Here is a 19,471-nt window from a genome sequence, read left to right as displayed (position 1 = left end):
CACTATTTTCTTGGTAATCAGCAAATATAACTATGTGGGTGGAAACCCCAAAAGTGTAAAATAGCCATAGGTCATGTTTTAGAAATTGATGATTTTTTACTGCCAAGCCTTATAATTCATGGAGATAGAGTTTATTAACCCAGTACGTAATTTTTGAGTTGACATGTCTTCAGTCAAATCAGTTCAGGAAGAATGTTTTTAAGACAAGACAAGATTTTTTTTTGATACCCAAATATTCCACAAAAATATTCATTATCCGCGAATATTTGGATGTCGTCTTGTAGTAATTAGGTTACGGTTCAATAATATACGGACAAAAGACACACAAGGAGTCGAGTTAAAAGAACAAACTGATCTACAAAAATACTTTTAAAAACCTAGAACGATCCACCATTTTTTACGACCGACTTTAATGTACAAATTGTCGCATTAACGATTTTGATAACGAGTGTGATAAGAATAGGTCTTATAAATATGTATATTTGTTTATTTAAATATGTCTGTAATCAAGAAACAATTAAACAATATTTTGGGAAACCCCTGATTCTTCGAATATTAGTAATATTGACCGGTGTTTAAACATTGTAGCCATAAATAAAACTACAACAGTGGTGCATTTTTAGAGACAATCATTTTTATAATTACTATTAATTTATTTTAGTGATTATCATATTATAGTTTTCAGATCAAAGAAGGAAACAGTTAAAAAATACATATTTTTCCACGACCTATAAATTTATGCCATGGACAGACGGACGTTGATCGACCCTAAATTATGAAAAACCAGTAAGGAAAGTAGCAAAGTCGGACTGGGCCGACTATATGATACCCTTCACCACTATATGTATATTGTATATATGTATCCTAACAATTTCATGTCATGTCAACCTATGCTAAATTTAATTTCGATCACTTTTAAGGAAATCGATTTATAGCAAACATGATACACGCCACTCAGTATGCCGCACTGTTAAAAATAAAATCTCAATCAGACACCCGTTCGAAATATATATGGTACGTTGTGCAAAATTTCGTGTCAATCGGACAAACATTAGGAGTTTGGTGCACCATTTACTAAAATATATATGTGGAACCGATATTCTCGAAATGGCAACAAATCAGGCAACGAAACGGTGCATATTTGGCGCAAATTGAACATTCCGAAGCATATTAAATAAAGTCCTACAGTTCATATAAAAATAATGGATTTCTTTTCCCCAACCTTATTATTTTCTCTATTTGGGACTCCCGCTTATACTCGATTTCAAATTTCGACAATTTTGTAACCGGCTGGCAAATGAGCATGTATCACAATTACATTACGCAATTTTACTTGTGACAATTGTCAATTTTAGGGCGAGAGAGGTGAAGGTTTGTCATTCTCCTCGACTCTCTCACCTACAAAATACAGAATCGGGGCAATTAAAATTGCCTAATGTAAATCCTGACTTACCTTATGATAAAGTCTTGTTGCCTGGCATACATATATTTGAGGACGAAAAATTATAATTTTGGTGATAACAATAATTCAAAAATTTGTTATCACATAACTAAAGTTTGCTGTTCTTTACATTATTTGTGATTACATATATATACCAATTTTCTTAAATCTGCTAGAAAGGTTATTGCACTACAGATTTAATTACTGTTGAATCTACACTAATCGTTGCTCCCAAAAAATACAACATATCCCTGCACTCACGCTCGACATGGATATGTAATAGAGGTACGCTTAATTACATTTTGAATAGCATCGAGCGACCGAACCAAATAATGAATACATTTGCAACTACTATCAAATGCTCTACTACTCCACCCACCACACACATGGACACATTTAAATGAAACATAAACAATTAAACAAATCATGTTTTACTCACACATTTAATTCGATTTATAGCCATGTTTGGGAAATCCTTTGTTTTAATATTCTTTTTAATTCCATTTATTTGCAGATTTTTAAATATACATTTCGGAGGAATTAATTGAATACTGAATATACAACAATGTGCGGTAAGTACGACCAACAAGAGCATACCTAAAACTTTTGTGTATGGGTATGTGTGTGCGCTTTTTTTAATGATATAACAGTCAGTCGAAGAAGAGCGAAATATTGTATTTAAATATGAAACCCATAACAAATTTTAATTAATGGAAAAATAATGAAATGACAAAATGTTATACGCCTCCGGTTATTTACGAACTGTCACAGTCGCTTAACAGCTCCTCTCGTCCATGTTTCTGTCATGGACAACGAAACGTGCCGTTTCATCCCATGCATGTTTGTGATTAGTTTATATTCAAAAAACAACAAAGTAAGCCGTAGTCGACAAATTAAATATTACAGGGCATCATTGGAAAATACATAGGTATTTGGGAAATGAACTGACTATTTTACTTTTGAAAATTTTCCGGATAGAAAATGAATTCAACTATTATTTTAATATACGTTCTTGTTATTCAGATAAAGTTTCAGCGAAAAATAATAATTAATATTATAATAATTTAATCAACAAGAGAAATTATGAGAAATTATATTCAATGTTGGAATTTTCTTTCTTAAAAATATAATTTTGATAGTACTGATGACAATTGTATTCGTTGTATCTACGTTAACTATGCTTGGGATAACTTTTTGAGTACGTTGTGCAATTTTATAGAATTATTTTTATTAGCCTTTTCATACAAAACACGAACCCATTTGAAGCATTTTGTAACATCCATTTCAAATTGTTACCAATTGAGGTTATGACATTATTAACTAGTAGTTTAACCTCGACATGTTACAATTATTGAAATGTGTACCATCGAACATGACTTTACTTTCATTGTAACGGTGGTATGTAGTTGGATGATTGGCTAAATTGAAAACAATTTTTTTGGTTCAATTTTTTATTACGAAAATATCCACACGAATTGATTTAGTCAAACTTTAAATTGTGAATGTACCGAACGAAGAGAAACAAATAATTATTATGCAATAAATGTGCAATATTATCCCGCACACCATTACCATTCACTCGCCCGAAAAAAATCAATTGGGTCTTAGTGGTACTGGGTCTGTACGTTGCGTGTTGCTGTTGTTGTTGGCGATTGATTGTTTTTTGTTGTTGTCTTTTTGTTTTGTTTGTTTTTATTTACTAGGGCCATGGCTGTGTGACTGTAGTTAGGGTCTGTTGTTATAACTTTGTTGTGCGGCTTTAATTTGGTGTTGGATAAATTTATCTCAGACACGTTCACATTTAGCAAAAGCGGGTGTGTTACCAATTTCAATTCGATAGCAAAAACAAATACATCCATTGCGACCTCCCTCGCCCCCATGCGATAGAAATAACGAATAAAAATCTAATAATAACGATAGCGCAGTAACATTCAGCCAGTTAACCAATCGAGCCCAACCAAACAGACACTGAAAGAGCAACCAAATTAGCAGTACAAGTTTAAAATACCAACAAAGAAACAGCAACACCAACAGCAGCAACAAAACAACACTACCAACAACAACAACAAATGGAATTAAAATAAAATTATATGACAGAAGTTTTGCAAGAAGTCAAAACCTGAATTACATTTCATGAGGAAATCCACAATGAGAAACAGAAACCTGATTGAGTCTGTGTTTCACGACATCGGGTAACACGAAAACAAAATATTAAACAACCGTCGCAAATGTAGAACCAAGGCATAATTTCGCAGATATATATGGACGAAGTAATAGTGTTTCCATTTTATTTCAATTATAAAATGTTTACAGAATCATATATTTCTAAAAAAATCGTAGCGAACGAGTTCGAGGGACCAGACCCATTTTCAATCAAAATATTTCATTTCTATTAGTTGGTATTTTGGTAGTTATTCACTCGAATTCCTTTGATACCGATTTTACAGAAATGAGACGTGCAATGCCCTACATAACTTTAAGTATAGTTACGTTCAAAATTTTCAAATTGGAACGAATTGAATAAAAAAATTACATAAAAACACCTTTATATAAACCATTTAAAAGTAAGACAAAGGGGTTTTCCCCAACCTAGGGGTTTCCCCAACCTTGAGATGTCTCTAAGGTTTAACTCGTACATATATACAAAAAGTGAAGGTAACTTATTTCGTACGACTTTTCGAGCCATATTCGCCAAAAAACGTAACCCTCAAATTTGAAATTTTACAGGAGAAGGTTTTTTTAATAAATTCAGATTTAATAAGGCTATTATTTTGAAATTTAGAACTATAGGTTTGTTATAAACTAGATTTGTTTTAAACTATAATTCTAAATTTCAAAATAATAGCTTTATTAAATCCGAATTTATTACAAAAACCTTCTCCTGTAAAATTTCAAATTTGAGGGTTACGTTTTATTGGCGAATATGGCTCGTTTTGTCCATTCATTGCTGCTTTTTATGAGTTTTTCGAAAAAGATATGTTTTTGTCCCAAAATCGTATTCATATACTTTTAAACGACTTTAACTACTAGTCATTTATGTACAAATGGCAACTCTGATGACGTACACGTATATATTATTCGACTGCGAGATACGTTTGTGGGTGTTACCGGCATGTGCCCTGTTTAACTAAACATATTCATACATACGGCCATAACTATGGATTCCAATACCAACATACTGACATACATATGTATGAATATGCCTTCAGAAGATTGTTTGTCCGCACATTCATAGATATTTACACTCGAAGTGAGCCTTACCCTATCGTCGGTGTTTTTGTTTTTTTTTTCGCTCCTAACTCAAACATTGCTGCACACTGATATTTACATTGACTCTTTCCAAAATCCTTCCCCCCTTACAATCCAGCTACTCTTCTACTATGGTTACAAGTATTTTTAAATTTTGGCAGTTTTCCCCCTTTTTCGCTCCCGTCTAGCTTATTGAAATTTTTGCTCAATCTATCCACAGCCGATGTTTAGTTAGCTGTTCAAAACCATGTCTGTTAGTTGGCCATTTTACCATTTGGAACACATCGAGAGTTACGGAGCCACACAAATATTACAACATACAGAAAGAAATCTGTGTTTATAAATATGCATACATATGTACATACACACATATTTGTTTGCATGTGGCAATATGTATGTATGTGTGTGTATTTGTAGCAAAAGCCGGTTGTTGAAAATTTGCAAATTACAATTTACATCTGATTGTCCAGAATCAAATGGCACCAATTCTATGCTTGCACATAAATATGTAACGCAAATTGCCAACATGACTTTTAGCTTTATATGAATATATACGTACATATGTATATTGGTGTGTGCGTGTGTGAATCGTCGGTGCTGCTGCTGATGTCGCTACAATTTCAATTGTTATTGTCGCTGTATTTTTTATTTTTTTGCTTTGTTTTGTCCAAATCTATTTTATATTTCGTGATAGTTCGATTGTTATCTAAAGCTGTTGTTGTCTGGTTGGTTATTTTCGGATGACCGTATTTTGCCAAGACATAAAAAGGAGTCTGCTTTGGAGTGCAATAAAATTACGGTGGCTCCACATAAGGAATAAATATAGAAAGGATATTCAAGGATTTTTTATTAAGCCATTTCAGATAATATCTCAGAGTTTATATTTGGATGTCATCTATACAACGTCAGTTATTTTCTTATAAAGATTACCTGATAAGTTTAGTTAATGTGTCATAATATGGAAATTGAATCATATATTAATGCCACGTGGAAATCTAAAAAGAAATTGTGGTGAAAAAATTATAACTCTGTAAAATATTAAGAAGTTAACATCTAACATAATAGACCATTTGAAAAGATTCCGGGATGGCATTCGCCCTTACTGATTTTTTTTCGTAAGTTTCGATAATCACCTTCGAAGATTTCATATCAATGGATAAAGGGACATACTATATGTAATAATTCGTTATATATGTGACACTTACAAACAATGTCTCTCAGAGGTCAGTTTTTTTGTTGTTAACTGTTAATTGGTTTGTTCCTTTTAAATTAAAGGATTTACATTTTGTTCCCATATCATTGCTTTGTCCAAAACATTCATCATGTTGAAGAAGGTTTTAGGCTTTGGCTTGTTACACTTTTTTACAACGTCAAATGGTTATCGCCCACTTAACGCGGTGTTATTGCTAAAGGTCAAGATATAGTTGGTGGCATTGTTCAACGATTGACCTTTATCTAATATATATATATATATATATATATATAAATAAATACATTTTTTTTTGTTAAAAAACATTTTCCAAAAAAGCCGTGACATTAATCAAATCTGACCACTCTATTCCTTGTGAGGCCCTTTTAGGATTTTGCCATTGTGTTTGGCTGTTATTCATGCGGAAATTTCAATCGGTTGTGAGCGAAAAACGTTTTAAGAAAAATAAATCCTTTTCAATCACGTTTGCACCATTGTACAAAAGCAAAATAGAACGGAAGGAAAAGTAAAAAAAAAAAATATTAACAATACACAGAGGGACCAAATAACTACAAAGGCCAAATTCAGTTGCATTCAAGGAAGACCTTTTTCATATCTCACCGAACACGGAGTGTCGATGGTGTGGTTGTAAAAAAATTGAAAAGAATTAGTTTCAATTATTATTTGGCACTTTCTTCAGAACAAGTTCATAGGTTACATCAAGTAACTACATCGATATTTTCTTTGCTATATATAAACACGATATGTTGGATGCATATAGGTAATGAGAATTAACAGTGCACTAGAAATTTTAGCTTTGAAATTGGCAATCGTAAATTGGCACATATTCATTTATTTTAACGTCAATTAAAAAAAAAACAATACGAAAATTATTAAAATGTATATCTTGTAATTTTTTCAGGAATTTTCGCTTATTTGAACTATATGACACCAAAATCCCGTGCAGAGGTTTTGGAATTATTGGTTAACGGATTAAAACGTTTGGAATACCGTGGATATGACTCCACAGGTGTTGCCATTGATGGACCCAATCCCAAGGACATTGTCATGATCAAGAGCGTTGGCAAAGTCAAGGTTTTGGAAGATGCAATTGCCAAAAGTATGTAAAATCGCTTTTATGTAATTTATAACATAAAACTGTTTTTTTTATTTCTATTTTCATTTTAAGGTTGTACTGGTAAAGAATTTGAAGAGCCTATTACTACACATGTTGGTATTTCACACACACGTTGGGCTACCCACGGTGTACCCTGCGAAAGAAATTCACATCCCCAACGTTCAGACTTTGACAACAGTTTTGTTGTTGTCCACAATGGCATTATCACAAATTACAAAGATGTAAAAACTTATTTGGAAACAAGAGGTTATGAATTTGAATCTGATACTGATACAGAAGTTATTGCTAAATTGGTTCATCATTTGTGGAAGAAACATCCAGGATATTCGTTCAGGGAATTGGTTGAACAGGCCATTCAACAATTGGTAAGTACTTGGTAATTGGAAAATTGGTTAATCAATATATTTTTTTCGATATCATAAAGGAAAATTTTTTATGGTAGTAAAAAAATAGTAGATTCTTGGTGTACGTTGGTTTAAATTTATATACATACATATTCGATCTTAAGGACTTTTATAACTGTTTTCAATTCGATTTTTTATTAAAATAATACATTAGAAATATAATAGGTATTTACGATATCATTACCAGTAAATACTATTGAGAGAATTTACCCTCTCAGCAAAATCCTGCAAGACAGCAGATGGACGGGGAACTCCTAGCGCTATTACTGATGTAATATAATTGCCGTTTAACTACGCCAATTTATAAAATTGTATTATTTCCTCTGTAAACGAAAGAAATGAAACCTCCTTAGTTAATTTTAGATTAAGCTGGTTTTTTATGATGAGGGTGATCCCCAACTTATTTTCAGACCTTCAAAATCTACATACATAGCCCGATTATTCCAACAGTCACAGATTTTTTTTTTTGACAAGACAATTTTTTATACTATATATATCTTATATATCTTTTTATATACTATATATATATATATATTATACTATATATATCTTTTTATATACTATATATATCTTAATAATAATCGAGTTTCTTATTTAATTTCAATTTGCAGGAAGGCGCTTTTGCTATCGCCCTGAAATCAAAATACTTCCCCGGTGAATGTGTTGCCTCGAGACGTGGCTCTCCCCTTTTGGTCGGCATTAAAACCAAAACTCGTTTGGCCACCGATCATATTCCAATTCTGTATGGCAAAGGTAAGGTATATTTATACGCTCGGATGATGATATTGACTACATTGTTGTTGTAATTTGCATTCATTTGTCGTTCGTCCCTTTTATATAACCTCAAAAACAAAAAAACCAACTTCTATTTGAATGGATGAGAATTGTATTCTAACTTTGTGTCTTGTCCTCTCCCTGTGTCCTACAACTGTATGTGTTTATTAATAAGTCAATTGTTTCTTTTCTCTTTTTTCTCCTCTTTCTATATTTCTTTCCTATCTTCTATGTGTGTGGTTCTGTTTATGTTCATGAATGATGCGTATGTGTGTGTTTGTGGGGCGTGTATACCCGTGTTTTTGTACTGTTCTCATTTTATATGTTTACTACTTGCATACGCACAAAATCATCTGTGTGTTAAATCGACCCGGAATTGATTGTGTTATTCACACTCACTTTCGCTGTTCGCCATTCAATTTGCGTGTATGTGTAACTACGTGGGATCTGGGGTCCTGTGTTTTAACCCCGCGCCCAAAAAACCACCCACTAACTTCTCAACGTCGGAACTACGTCAACAAACCGAATCGTGTCTTACCATCAACACTCTCACTACTACTACCACCACTACTATCTTAACGTCAACCTCTACCCCTACACTGTACAACTACCACTACTACTGCTCGCTATCTACTACTATTTTTCAACGATGTTCATAGACGATAAAAAACAACAAAGTGAACAAGGTAGTTGCCATATTATTTTACTTTATTTTTCTGAACTAAATGGTCAATGGGCACGCTATCGATGACGCCTTTAAGAGGCGGATGAGAATGCTTTTTTTCTGGCCGAAAATGAAATATAAACGACTAACCGCAAGGGTAATGGTGAAGGTGTCTACTAATGTATATTAACATTGTCATGACTATATTTCCATACGAAATACAAACTCACACCCAGTGATGCACACCCAACCTCCTCAGTCACATGTAGTCACATGAGGGTGGTGAAAATGTAGGGTGGGCTTTGCATATGTGTGTGTATGTTGTATGAGTATGCAAAAATATTATTATTAAGTACTAAATACATAGTATATATGGTTATTGTGGGATTTTATGGTCTACATATAATTCTTTTTTCCCTTGCTTGGCTTCCTGTAAATAGTTTATTTATGAGTTTTCTATGAAACCATTTGCCGTAGCTGTGAATGAAATTTCTAAATATTTACTTTTATTATTTTCTTGCTCTCGTCCTCTCGTCCTTCGGTCGACCATGTATGTCCTTTTGTGTTCATCTCCACATAAAATATAAATTACAAAACCACAAAACCAAACATGAAACAAAACAAAAAATGAAAAATATCCTAAATGGTGTCGTAACAAAACCAAATCAAATGAACAAATCGTACAATTAACTCATCTAAAGAGACCGGAACTGGCAAACCTCAAGGTAAACAAACAACTCTAGTAGGCATAATTTCCCCATATTTGTCCTTGTGTAGCTTACGCAGGACAAGGGGAATTTAGACTTAAATCCATAATCAATATCGGTTGTGGTCAGTAAATAAACTTGACAACATCTCAGCATCCTTCTTCGGTCATTTCTGTCCTTCTCCTACTCAAGATTTTCCGTAACCTATTTTTGCTGCATCATTATATCTCACTTAAAAATCCATTGTTTATAATTTATATTTCATTCAATCCATTCATAAATAAAAAAAAGAAAAACTTACAGACTTATTTGCATAAGGACATATGTATGTGTTCGCAGAGTATGCCTGTGTGCATGTTCAAGGAAAAGCATATGTTTGTATATGTGTATTTACGATAAGGGGATTTAAACAAATATTATCATTTGTTTAAATGAATGACTACTAGTGTAAATACATATGTTTATATGTGTGTGTATGTGTACGTCTGTGTTTTATTGTCATAAAACAAATACACAGATTTGCAAAATTTTGTAATTTATTTTCTTAGGATTTGCATGCCTAATAAGCAAATATTATTATATAAAAGGGTATATTTCAAACTATTAAGGGTACACAAAAGCATTAAATGGAATTCGAAATACAGCAAACAAAAAACAACACGAATTTTAAATCCACTCACACCGAATTTGAGAATGTATACTGGTGTTCGACTACTTCATAAATAGTTCATTCGGGTAATCTACAGTAATCCTATGTAAATACATTTTCACACTAATTATAGCAATCCAGCAACCAATTAGTAACCCAAACTCGTTAAATAAACATCAATCTATAGTTGTTTCAAAAGTTAACGAAATGCATGCCTGCATGCATACCGCACATGCACACACTCCCACATACAGCACGTATGTATGTATGTGTGTAAGTAAGTGTACATGTATGCATTTCGTTGCAAGCGAAAAATAATTGTTGATGAAGATTTAATTTGGTCTGACTTTGTACGCTATTTATTTATAATTGTTATAAAACACGGGGTTAATATGAAGCTATTGTTGTAAGATTGCCTTATGTTTTTTAAATAAATTTACTTTTTATAGGAATTACATACACAGAAACAAAAATCTGTTAATATGTAATACAAATTTTAATATTTGATGTCACTAATTAAAAATTTTCTTTATAAGAAAAAAAAATACTAGTTCAATTCACAAGAAATATATTTGACAGAAAATCTTACAATTCAGATATTTCAAATAAATTAGTTTTAAATTCGAATAATTCCATCCATAAAAAGAATTCCGAAACTAATATTCTTGAATTTTATCCAGTAATCGGAGCAGTATAGTCGGACGAGCCGACCATATGATAACCTACAATACTACCACGGAAAAGCAATTTTTCGCGGTATTTGCACCCTCTTGACCGCTTAGAGGCCAACAGCTCCTCTGTATGAAAAAGTTGAAATTTTTTAACATTAACGTTTCTGGTCATATGTCCTGTTAAATATTGCCTGAGTATCATGAAAAGAACCATGCTTATTCCTTGGTCAGGTCTGTTTTTCAATGTAAATGTTCTAGAAGTTCGGGTCAGAAAAATGTTAAGGGATCATTACCAAAAACAGTAGGGGTCTTCTTTAGTTCGAACCGAACCTACATGCCAATGTTTTATTAACTGTGTAGTAATGGACAGACGGACGCACATGTCTAGATCGACTCAGACCCTTTCAACATAGATGTGTGGGGTAAGAATAGAGTATTTGGAAATTAAATCCTCGAATTTCGAATCCTCGAAACTTTTGAAATAACATTTCGGAATCACAAATGAAATTTTTATAATCTCAACTGAACTTATTTAAGAAAACTCATTTCATGTATCAGTTATTGTATTTACATCGTTAATTAACATACATAATTTCTTATCAAATTTCTTAAACTTTTCCAACTACGTTAAATTATCCTTCCAAAAAAAAAAAATGTTATTGCAGTATTGCTATTTTGGTTATGACATTAAAAATACAACAAAATTCTTAAACATTTTTCAAAAATTCAAAATTTTCAAGAAAAATTGTACTCTTCAATTTATTTTGATTACTAAGGCTATTATTTGCTATTTCACCTCATTAATTTTCCGGAAAGCTGAAATGCATGTTTTTATGATTTTTTGTTTTTTTTTTTTTGATAAAATTTACATATTTATCGTTCAAAATCGTAAACACAATAAATGTGTTTATATTATCGGTGTACTTGAGTAAATATTATCCGAATACACACACACAATGTCACACTTGTAAATACCTCAAAATACATACAAATATAAGCGTATTTATAATTCGCACTTGCATACATATTTTCATACATTTGCATATGTTCAATGAAATACCTATATTTAACACAATAAATTTAATCAAAATTATTTAATGAAAATAATTTGCTAATTGCAAATTCATTACTTTCGCCAAAAATAGGATATGAAGGGGATGTGGGTGGAAATTTGTGATATTCCATTGTTTGTCATTAATTAGTGATTATGTGCACACATATGTGTACATATACAATTTTTTAACAAATGTATATATGTATAAATTGTATATAATTAAAAATATATATATTTTGGATGCAAAAAAAAAAAAACGAAACACTAAATAGCTAATTAATGAACAGGTTGGTTCAGTATGTTTTCCTTGATGTGAACATTTTCATAGTAAAATAAATATATTCAAAAAGTAGGGGTGAATGACTCTGTTAACTAGATGCCCATCCTTAAAATTAAACGCTGCGGCTAATCAGGAGTTGAAATTTTTTTAGTCTATCAGAAAATTGGAACGGAACTTAACAACAATTTTGATAATTTTCTAAAAAAAAAAGAAGTATTACGGTTTACGCTTTGGAAGAGTATACAATCCGTTAGTTATAAAATACTTTGCAGATTGATAAAAAAATTATTCCAGAGAAAAAAAATAATTTTTTCGACACAGACCTCAGCAAAATTGGCCGACACTGCTTCCTTGTTGTCATTGGGCTTTCTTCGGAGCGAATTGGGATGCTAGGCTGAAAATTTCCAAATATTACACGTTTGGATGCAGTCAATTTCCATTTTCAATTTGTGTAACCATCATTTCAGGTAAATTTTAATGGAATTAATATTTCTGGTTTTCAATGAAATATGAAAGGTCCCCTTGGGTTTTTTAAAGATCCAACCTCCGCCCGAAAATATTTGTGAAAATCACATACTCTAAACTCCATCTGCGAACTTTGCAAATTTTTAAATATAAAATTTTAAAAATATTTCAACTATAGCAATGAGTCCCAGTTTAAATATAATTTCTCCCAATTTGTAACAAAAAATGTGTACATGAACGCAAATAAAATATCAGAATAAAAAGTGATATTTCCTTATAAGAAAATAAATGACAATATCACAGAGAATTTTATTCAAAATAATTAAGCATTTCACATTGTCCAATTACTTTTTGGGATTCTTTTTAAAAGGAATGCTTTTTTTTTGCTTTATCAACAATTTGGATCTTATGACTTACACATACACATGGTTTTTCTTGTGCATTTCGACAAACAAATATTTGTGGTATTTTCACAGAAATACATCAGATTTAAATGCTTTCAAAAAAAAAAAAAGACGTCAAACGATGTCAGGCCATGGAACACAGTATGTGCATAATATCACATATAAGACATACCAAAATGCTTAACAAAAGAATACTTTAAATATTTTCAACTCAAAAAAAGCCATTTCCATATATACTGTGTACATATGCATGCGCAAGTGTACATACGTATGTACAAATGTATTAATTCAAATAAATAAATATGCAAAACTCCATAGATGTGAATAGTTACAGTTCACTTGATTACAACACCCGGGCAATGAACATCAGCAGGCGTGAAATGCAATCGACATTTAAACGCTTTTTATTTCATTTAGAAACAACTTTTTGTGGTTATTCATACAAATTCCACTCAATTTAGCATATAAACAAGGAATTTAATATAAAAAAATTGTTATCAATAAAACTAACTGAAATTAGATTTATTTGTTTAATTTTATGTATGTATGTGTGTACAGTAAAACCTCGCACGCCTGCATATCATATATTTATATCAATAAACAAACCTGAAAGCCATCTCATACAAGTGTACATGTCAATGGGTTTCACTGTGTGTATTTAGTTATTTCTGTTTTTCCATTTTTTATACTGCATGGAATCGAATCGAAAAAAAAACATTTACGTATGTATGCATCTATGCATCACAGTTGGTATGGATGGATTGATACTTTGATTCGATCTAACAAATGTCGCTTTCTGCCAAATAAAACCAACAAAATTAAATAAATAATTAAAATAAAAAAAAATAAATAATAATAAAACAAAATTTGATAGCGCACAGATATTGTCAAACAATATCTTAATTAAATGAAATATTCTCGAGTAGGGAAATAAAAAAATGCACAATTGACAAACAATCAGTAACAAAGTGATAATAGGTTTTTGCTTAAATAAATATAATTATTGTTATACAATAGCTTTTTTGTAGGAAATAAAACAAATAAATAAATACTTAAGGTCTATTCAAAATCAAGGATTATTCTATGCATGTATGTGTAAGGGAATGTGTGTAGCAATTTATATCTTCTAATACATTTGGGATTATAGAAAAAATAACACTTTAAAAACTAATTGACTTCAAGCTTATTCAATTGCGGAAAATAAAAAATCTTAAAATCGATTTCTAAATAACATTATTCGAAAGAAATTAAAAAATGATAGGAAAGGAATTAAAAATATTGTATTCGTTGAAATCCTTGAATGAAGGCATATTTAGGGGAACCAAGTTAAAAAATAAGATACCTATACAAAATTTGGAACCGATTGGATTACTAGGTTTTGAGTTATCGTGCCCGCCATTCGTAAAAACACTGTTTCGAGAAAAACGCGTTTAAAGTTTGAGAAGCACTTCAGCCGTCGCATGACACAATAAATCGGCTATATCTTCAAAAGTTGTTGAGATTTTCACCAGAAATTTTATAGGGACATTCTTGAATAAGTGTAGGTACGAATCAAAACAAAATTAAATATTTTGAATCTGAGAATGGGTGGGGTCACCTTAGTGCTATTCATAAGTCTATAAATTATTATATTATAAATTTATAAGGTCATATCATATAAACCGATTTAAAATAACTTGATAAGACAAACAATATACATAAATAGAAAATACATATTTGAAATTCGCAATAATTTGAGTACAATCATCAAACTTTACCAAACCGCGAAAATATGGCGCCAAATCGTAAACAGTTTTGAATAATCATCTCATCAAACCTCGAAGCACATGTTCGTATTTGTTTAAATTATAAAAATAATGTGAATCTAACTAGGCACAGAAATGGTTTTTGCACATGTTTTGTTTTAAATATATCAATGAAAGTGCATATATATATACATATTCATTCGTACTACAATAAAACAAGCATGAATGATATTTCAACAATTAAAATTGGATTCTATTAAATATTTGTTATTAATATTTATAAAAATAAACAAATGCGGTTTACACAAAAATCTCAATCAAGTCAAAAATTGACAAAATTCTTAAAAAATATATTGTTTTAAATCAGGATGTTTCTTGTGAATGTAAAAAACGACTTGTTTTTTAATAAATTATTCAAAAATTATCATTTATTGACTTATGTTATTATTTGTGAAATCCGCAACTTTATTAATACATTTTATTGGAATATTTCCCAACAACTATTCATTGAACATCTAAAAAACTAGTTAATTAAATTTTTATATATTATAAATATTTGGTGTGGGATTTTTCCGTTTTATTTTAAATCAATCATTTTTTCATATAAATATTTTTATTTACATATCTATTTATTTGGTTAATAGTTATATTTATAATTAAATCGCTATTACAATGTTATGCCTCAGTTTTTATTTCGAATTGAATTTTATGCTAATCTAACATTTTGATTTCATTATCGATTATTTTCTCTTTGGCACCATCCATCATTCATTTAAAATCTGCAATTGTTGAATCAAAATTATATTGCAATTACTTCTGGACTATGGATCGTATGCCTGCCATTAACGCAAATACCACAAAACTTTATCTTGGATTATCTGTGCGGTTGCCATGGTTAAAACTCAATACCGAAATACAAAATAAATATTTTTGTTACCAAATAATGTACAAATGCAATGTGCATCGATGACATTGTAAATATCATAAAAAAACGACACCAAATGGCATCGACACCAACAAAATGCTTCTGCTTCTACTTGAAATATAAAATAAAAAAAAAAAACGCCCATTGCCATTGACATCGCCATCTCCACCACTGCCAATTGGCTTTTATTATCGACATCATCAATGCCATCAAAAATAAACCAACAATATTTTGTTGAATACTAATCAAAAAAGAACATCGTCCATATGTACAAAATCGTGATTTATCAGTTTTGCCACGTTCGGAGAGCACATCGGAGTTCTTGCCCATGGAACAGAAGGAGGTGGAATATTTCTTTGCATCCGATGCTTCAGCTGTTATTGAGCACACCAATCGTGTGATTTATTTGGAGGTAAGTACAAGAATATATACAATTGAGTATTCCATTCAGCGCTGCATGATTTGTGTAAAACAAAAACAGATGACGTGACTTTTCGGGAGTTATCTTTTTGTTTGTTTGTATGTTTTTTTCGCTTTAGAGTAGTTCTTAGAAGTATTCGACTGCAGATTGACCCAAATAGAGAGATATGTTCATATTGGATAGAATTTTAATGTAGGAATTTTTAATGATATTTTTTTTCCTTCATGAAAGGGTCATCATATGTGTGATGGATTGTGATATGTGAACAACTAGGAATAAAGGTTCTGAAGTGATATAAGATTTATTATAATTGAAATGATGAGCGAAATGGTAAATGATAAATTAAGTCAGCATCGGACAGAGCGTAAGAATTCGCATTCTCACACATTTGTCGATGTGTGTGTACAAAGGGTTTTCAGTTATTCCAATTGAATGTGTGTGAATTGAATGATGATACGAGTATTTAATCTCGCGTCCGATACGGAATTAACTACACATTAAACTACCTACCATGTTCAGATTCTATATGGATTATATTTGGAATAATTGTCTTGGGTGGAATTTGTTAGACTGTTCAGTTATTCCATTCATATTTCAAATTCATTTACTTCAACATCATCAGACTTAGTCAAGTTCGTTGTTTGAATCATCGAAATTTGCTGGCAATTCGAATCCAAATTTGGGGGACACAGGAAAGATGATATCATATCCTTGCGTTTATGAAATTCTGAAATTCCAAATATAAAGCAATTAATTTAAGAAGGACCACAAAACATCGGAATTCATTACATGGAAATATGAAATGGGAAATTTCTGCTAAATCGGTTTGAAACCCTTCACAATATTATGAGCTTTATCCTGATTTCAGCAGTCAGAACCCGTTAAATCGGTTATAAATTTAAAGTTAGATAATTATATCGTACTTTTGGATACTTGTCAAAATTTATATTCTTCTTAGGTTTCATTAAATTCTTTAAATTTTGGGGGTCATTGTTAAAACATTTTTACGTTTCAAAAATATTTTTTATTGTATCATTGTATTTATATTTTTAACATACTCATTAATATCATTTTATTCACTTCATTTCCTTAGGATGATGATGTTGCTGCCGTTCGTGATGGTGGTTTGAGCATTCATCGTCTCAAAAAATCAACCGATGATCCCCATGCTCGTGAAATTACCACCCTTAAAATGGAAATCCAACAAATTATGAAGGGCAACTACGATTATTTCATGTTGAAGGAAATTTTCGAACAGCCCGAATCAGTTGTCAACACCATGCGTGGTCGCGTTCGGTTCGACACCAATACCATTGTATTGGGTGGCATCAAGGATTACATTCCCGAAATTAAACGTTGCCGTCGTCTGATGTTGATTGGTTGTGGTACATCGTATCACAGTGCCGTTGCTACGCGCCAACTCTTGGAGGAACTCACCGAATTGCCAGTTATGATTGAATTGGCCTCGGATTTCCTTGATCGTAACACACCCATCTTCCGTGATGATGTGTGTTTCTTTATATCGCAATCTGGTGAGACTGCCGATACTTTGATGGCGTTGCGTTACTGCAAACAACGTGGTGCTCTCATTGTCGGCATCACCAATACTGTGGGCAGTAGTATCTGCCGTGAATCTCATTGTGGTGTCCACATTAATGCCGGTCCTGAAATCGGTGTGGCCTCCACCAAGGCTTATACATCACAATTCATTTCATTGGTCATGTTCGGTTTGGTCATGTCCGAAGATCGTTTGTCACTGCAACAAAGACGTTTGGAAATTATTCAAGGCCTATCAAAATTGGCCGATCAAATTCGTGAAGTCCTGAAATTGGACTCCAAAGTTCAGGAATTGGCCAAGGATTTGTACCAACACAAATCTCTGTTGATTATGGGTCGTGGTTATAACTTTGCCACTTGCATGGAAGGTGCTTTGGTAAGTCATTGCTAAAAAATAAATGTTTTGATTTTTTGATAACTAAAATTTTTGCTCTCTCCCTGCAGAAAGTCAAAGAATTGACCTACATGCACAGTGAAGGCATCATGGCTGGAGAATTGAAACATGGCCCCTTGGCTTTAATTGATGACTCGATGCCTGTCCTTATGATCGTACTTCGTGATCCAGTTTATGTGAAATGTATGAATGCCCTGCAACAAGTTACATCACGTAAAGGTTGCCCTATTATCATCTGCGAGCAAGGCGATGAAGAAACAAAAGCATTCTGCTCCCGCAGCTTGGAAATCCCACGCACTGTAGACTGTCTTCAGGGTATTCTCACTGTCATCCCCATGCAATTGCTCTCCTACCACATTGCTGTTCTCCGTGGCTGTGACGTCGATTGCCCGCGTAACTTGGCCAAATCCGTGACCGTAGAGTAGATGAGGCACATGTGTGCGTGAGTGTGTGCAATGTTCGGATATGTTAGACTGTTCATTTTTTTATTAAATATTTTTTTGTGTTGTATAGAAATTATGTGCTTTCATCCAAATACGAAAAAGAAACACTACTGGGTGAGAGTGAATTGAATTTATTTCGGTTATACTCTTTGCGTATTCGCAACTCAAATGATTTCATAAAAACTGTAAAACTATTTTAGATGATAAAAATTTACAATGTATATACTTATTTTGCATAAAAAATAAATTTACATTACATATACATACATATACATTTGTTGTGATATTTTATTTCCAATGTCGCTATACTTTATTGTGTACAGTCAATTGTCATGCGTATTCGTTGTAGCGAAAAAAGGTTAATATTTTAGTGCATTTCTAACAAATGTTATAACATAGTTGTTATATATAACATAGATGTTCTAACATATTATATATATCAACGACACCCCAATACATTGTGCATCCCCGAGAGTTTGTAACGCCGCGAAATATTGGTCCTAGGCCTACCTTTAAATATACCGATGTCATATCTCGACTAGCTGAGTCGATCTAGACATATGTGTCCGTCCGTCCTTCTGGCCAATATAATTTGTAAACACATAAAGGCCACAGTTATGGACCAATCGTCATTTTGCATGTAGGATGTCTTCTGGCCAAAGAAGACCCCTACTTTGTTTTGTCGGGTTTTCTGGTAGCTCTAAGGGCTACGACTATGACCTGAGCATCATGAAATTTAACACAGAGAAAGGGGTCTGATCACGGAGTAAGCATGGATTTTGATGAAGATCGATCAATATTTAGAGGGCAAATTAACCCAGACTTTTTGTATGAAAAATTACAAAATTTTTATTCTAAGGCGTTATTTTTATTCATAGACTCGAGATGATGATAGTA

General features: G+C 32.1%; 1 protein-coding gene across 8 annotated transcripts; it reads left to right on the top strand.

The window, feature by feature from the left end:
* The first annotated feature begins 1,890 nt into the window (after nt 1-1,890).
* LOC133321251 (glutamine--fructose-6-phosphate aminotransferase [isomerizing] 2-like) lies at nt 1,891-18,626 on the top strand. 8 transcript variants are annotated; one of them, XM_061530342.1, is made up of 9 exons: nt 1,891-2,013; nt 6,802-6,999; nt 7,069-7,382; nt 8,033-8,174; nt 8,855-8,881; nt 9,561-9,584; nt 16,050-16,171; nt 17,274-18,113; nt 18,182-18,626. In XM_061530342.1, exons 1-9 carry the CDS (start codon nt 2,007-2,009, stop codon nt 18,554-18,556), a joined length of 2,049 nt encoding a protein of 682 aa, XP_061386326.1. In that variant the 5' UTR covers nt 1,891-2,006; the 3' UTR covers nt 18,557-18,626. The 8 variants fall into 8 exon arrangements, with proteins under 8 accessions (XP_061386326.1, XP_061386323.1, XP_061386329.1 ...); XM_061530339.1 differs by having other exon boundaries at nt 16,014-16,171; XM_061530345.1 differs by lacking the exon at nt 8,855-8,881.
* The last annotated feature ends 845 nt before the right edge of the window (nt 18,627-19,471 follow it).

The sequence above is a fragment of the Musca vetustissima genome, unplaced genomic scaffold (genome assembly GCF_032173495.1).
Source record: "Musca vetustissima isolate MV318-11 ecotype Yass unplaced genomic scaffold, APGP_CSIRO_Mvet_v1 utg2526, whole genome shotgun sequence".
NCBI classification, from domain to species: domain Eukaryota; kingdom Metazoa; phylum Arthropoda; class Insecta; order Diptera; family Muscidae; genus Musca; species Musca vetustissima.
Note: the sequence above shows the minus strand (reverse complement) of the source record. Positions and strands in the feature narration are given on the sequence as shown.

Excerpts from the sequence above, each read along its gene's own strand:
- LOC133321251 (XM_061530339.1), top strand. Across the intron at positions 7,000-7,068 it reads GGAAGATGCAATTGCCAAAA|GTTGTACTGGTAAAGAATTT; the intron begins GTATGTAAAATC and ends TTTCATTTTAAG. Across the intron at positions 8,882-9,560 it reads AAAACAACAAAGTGAACAAG|AGACCGGAACTGGCAAACCT; the intron begins GTAGTTGCCATA and ends ACTCATCTAAAG.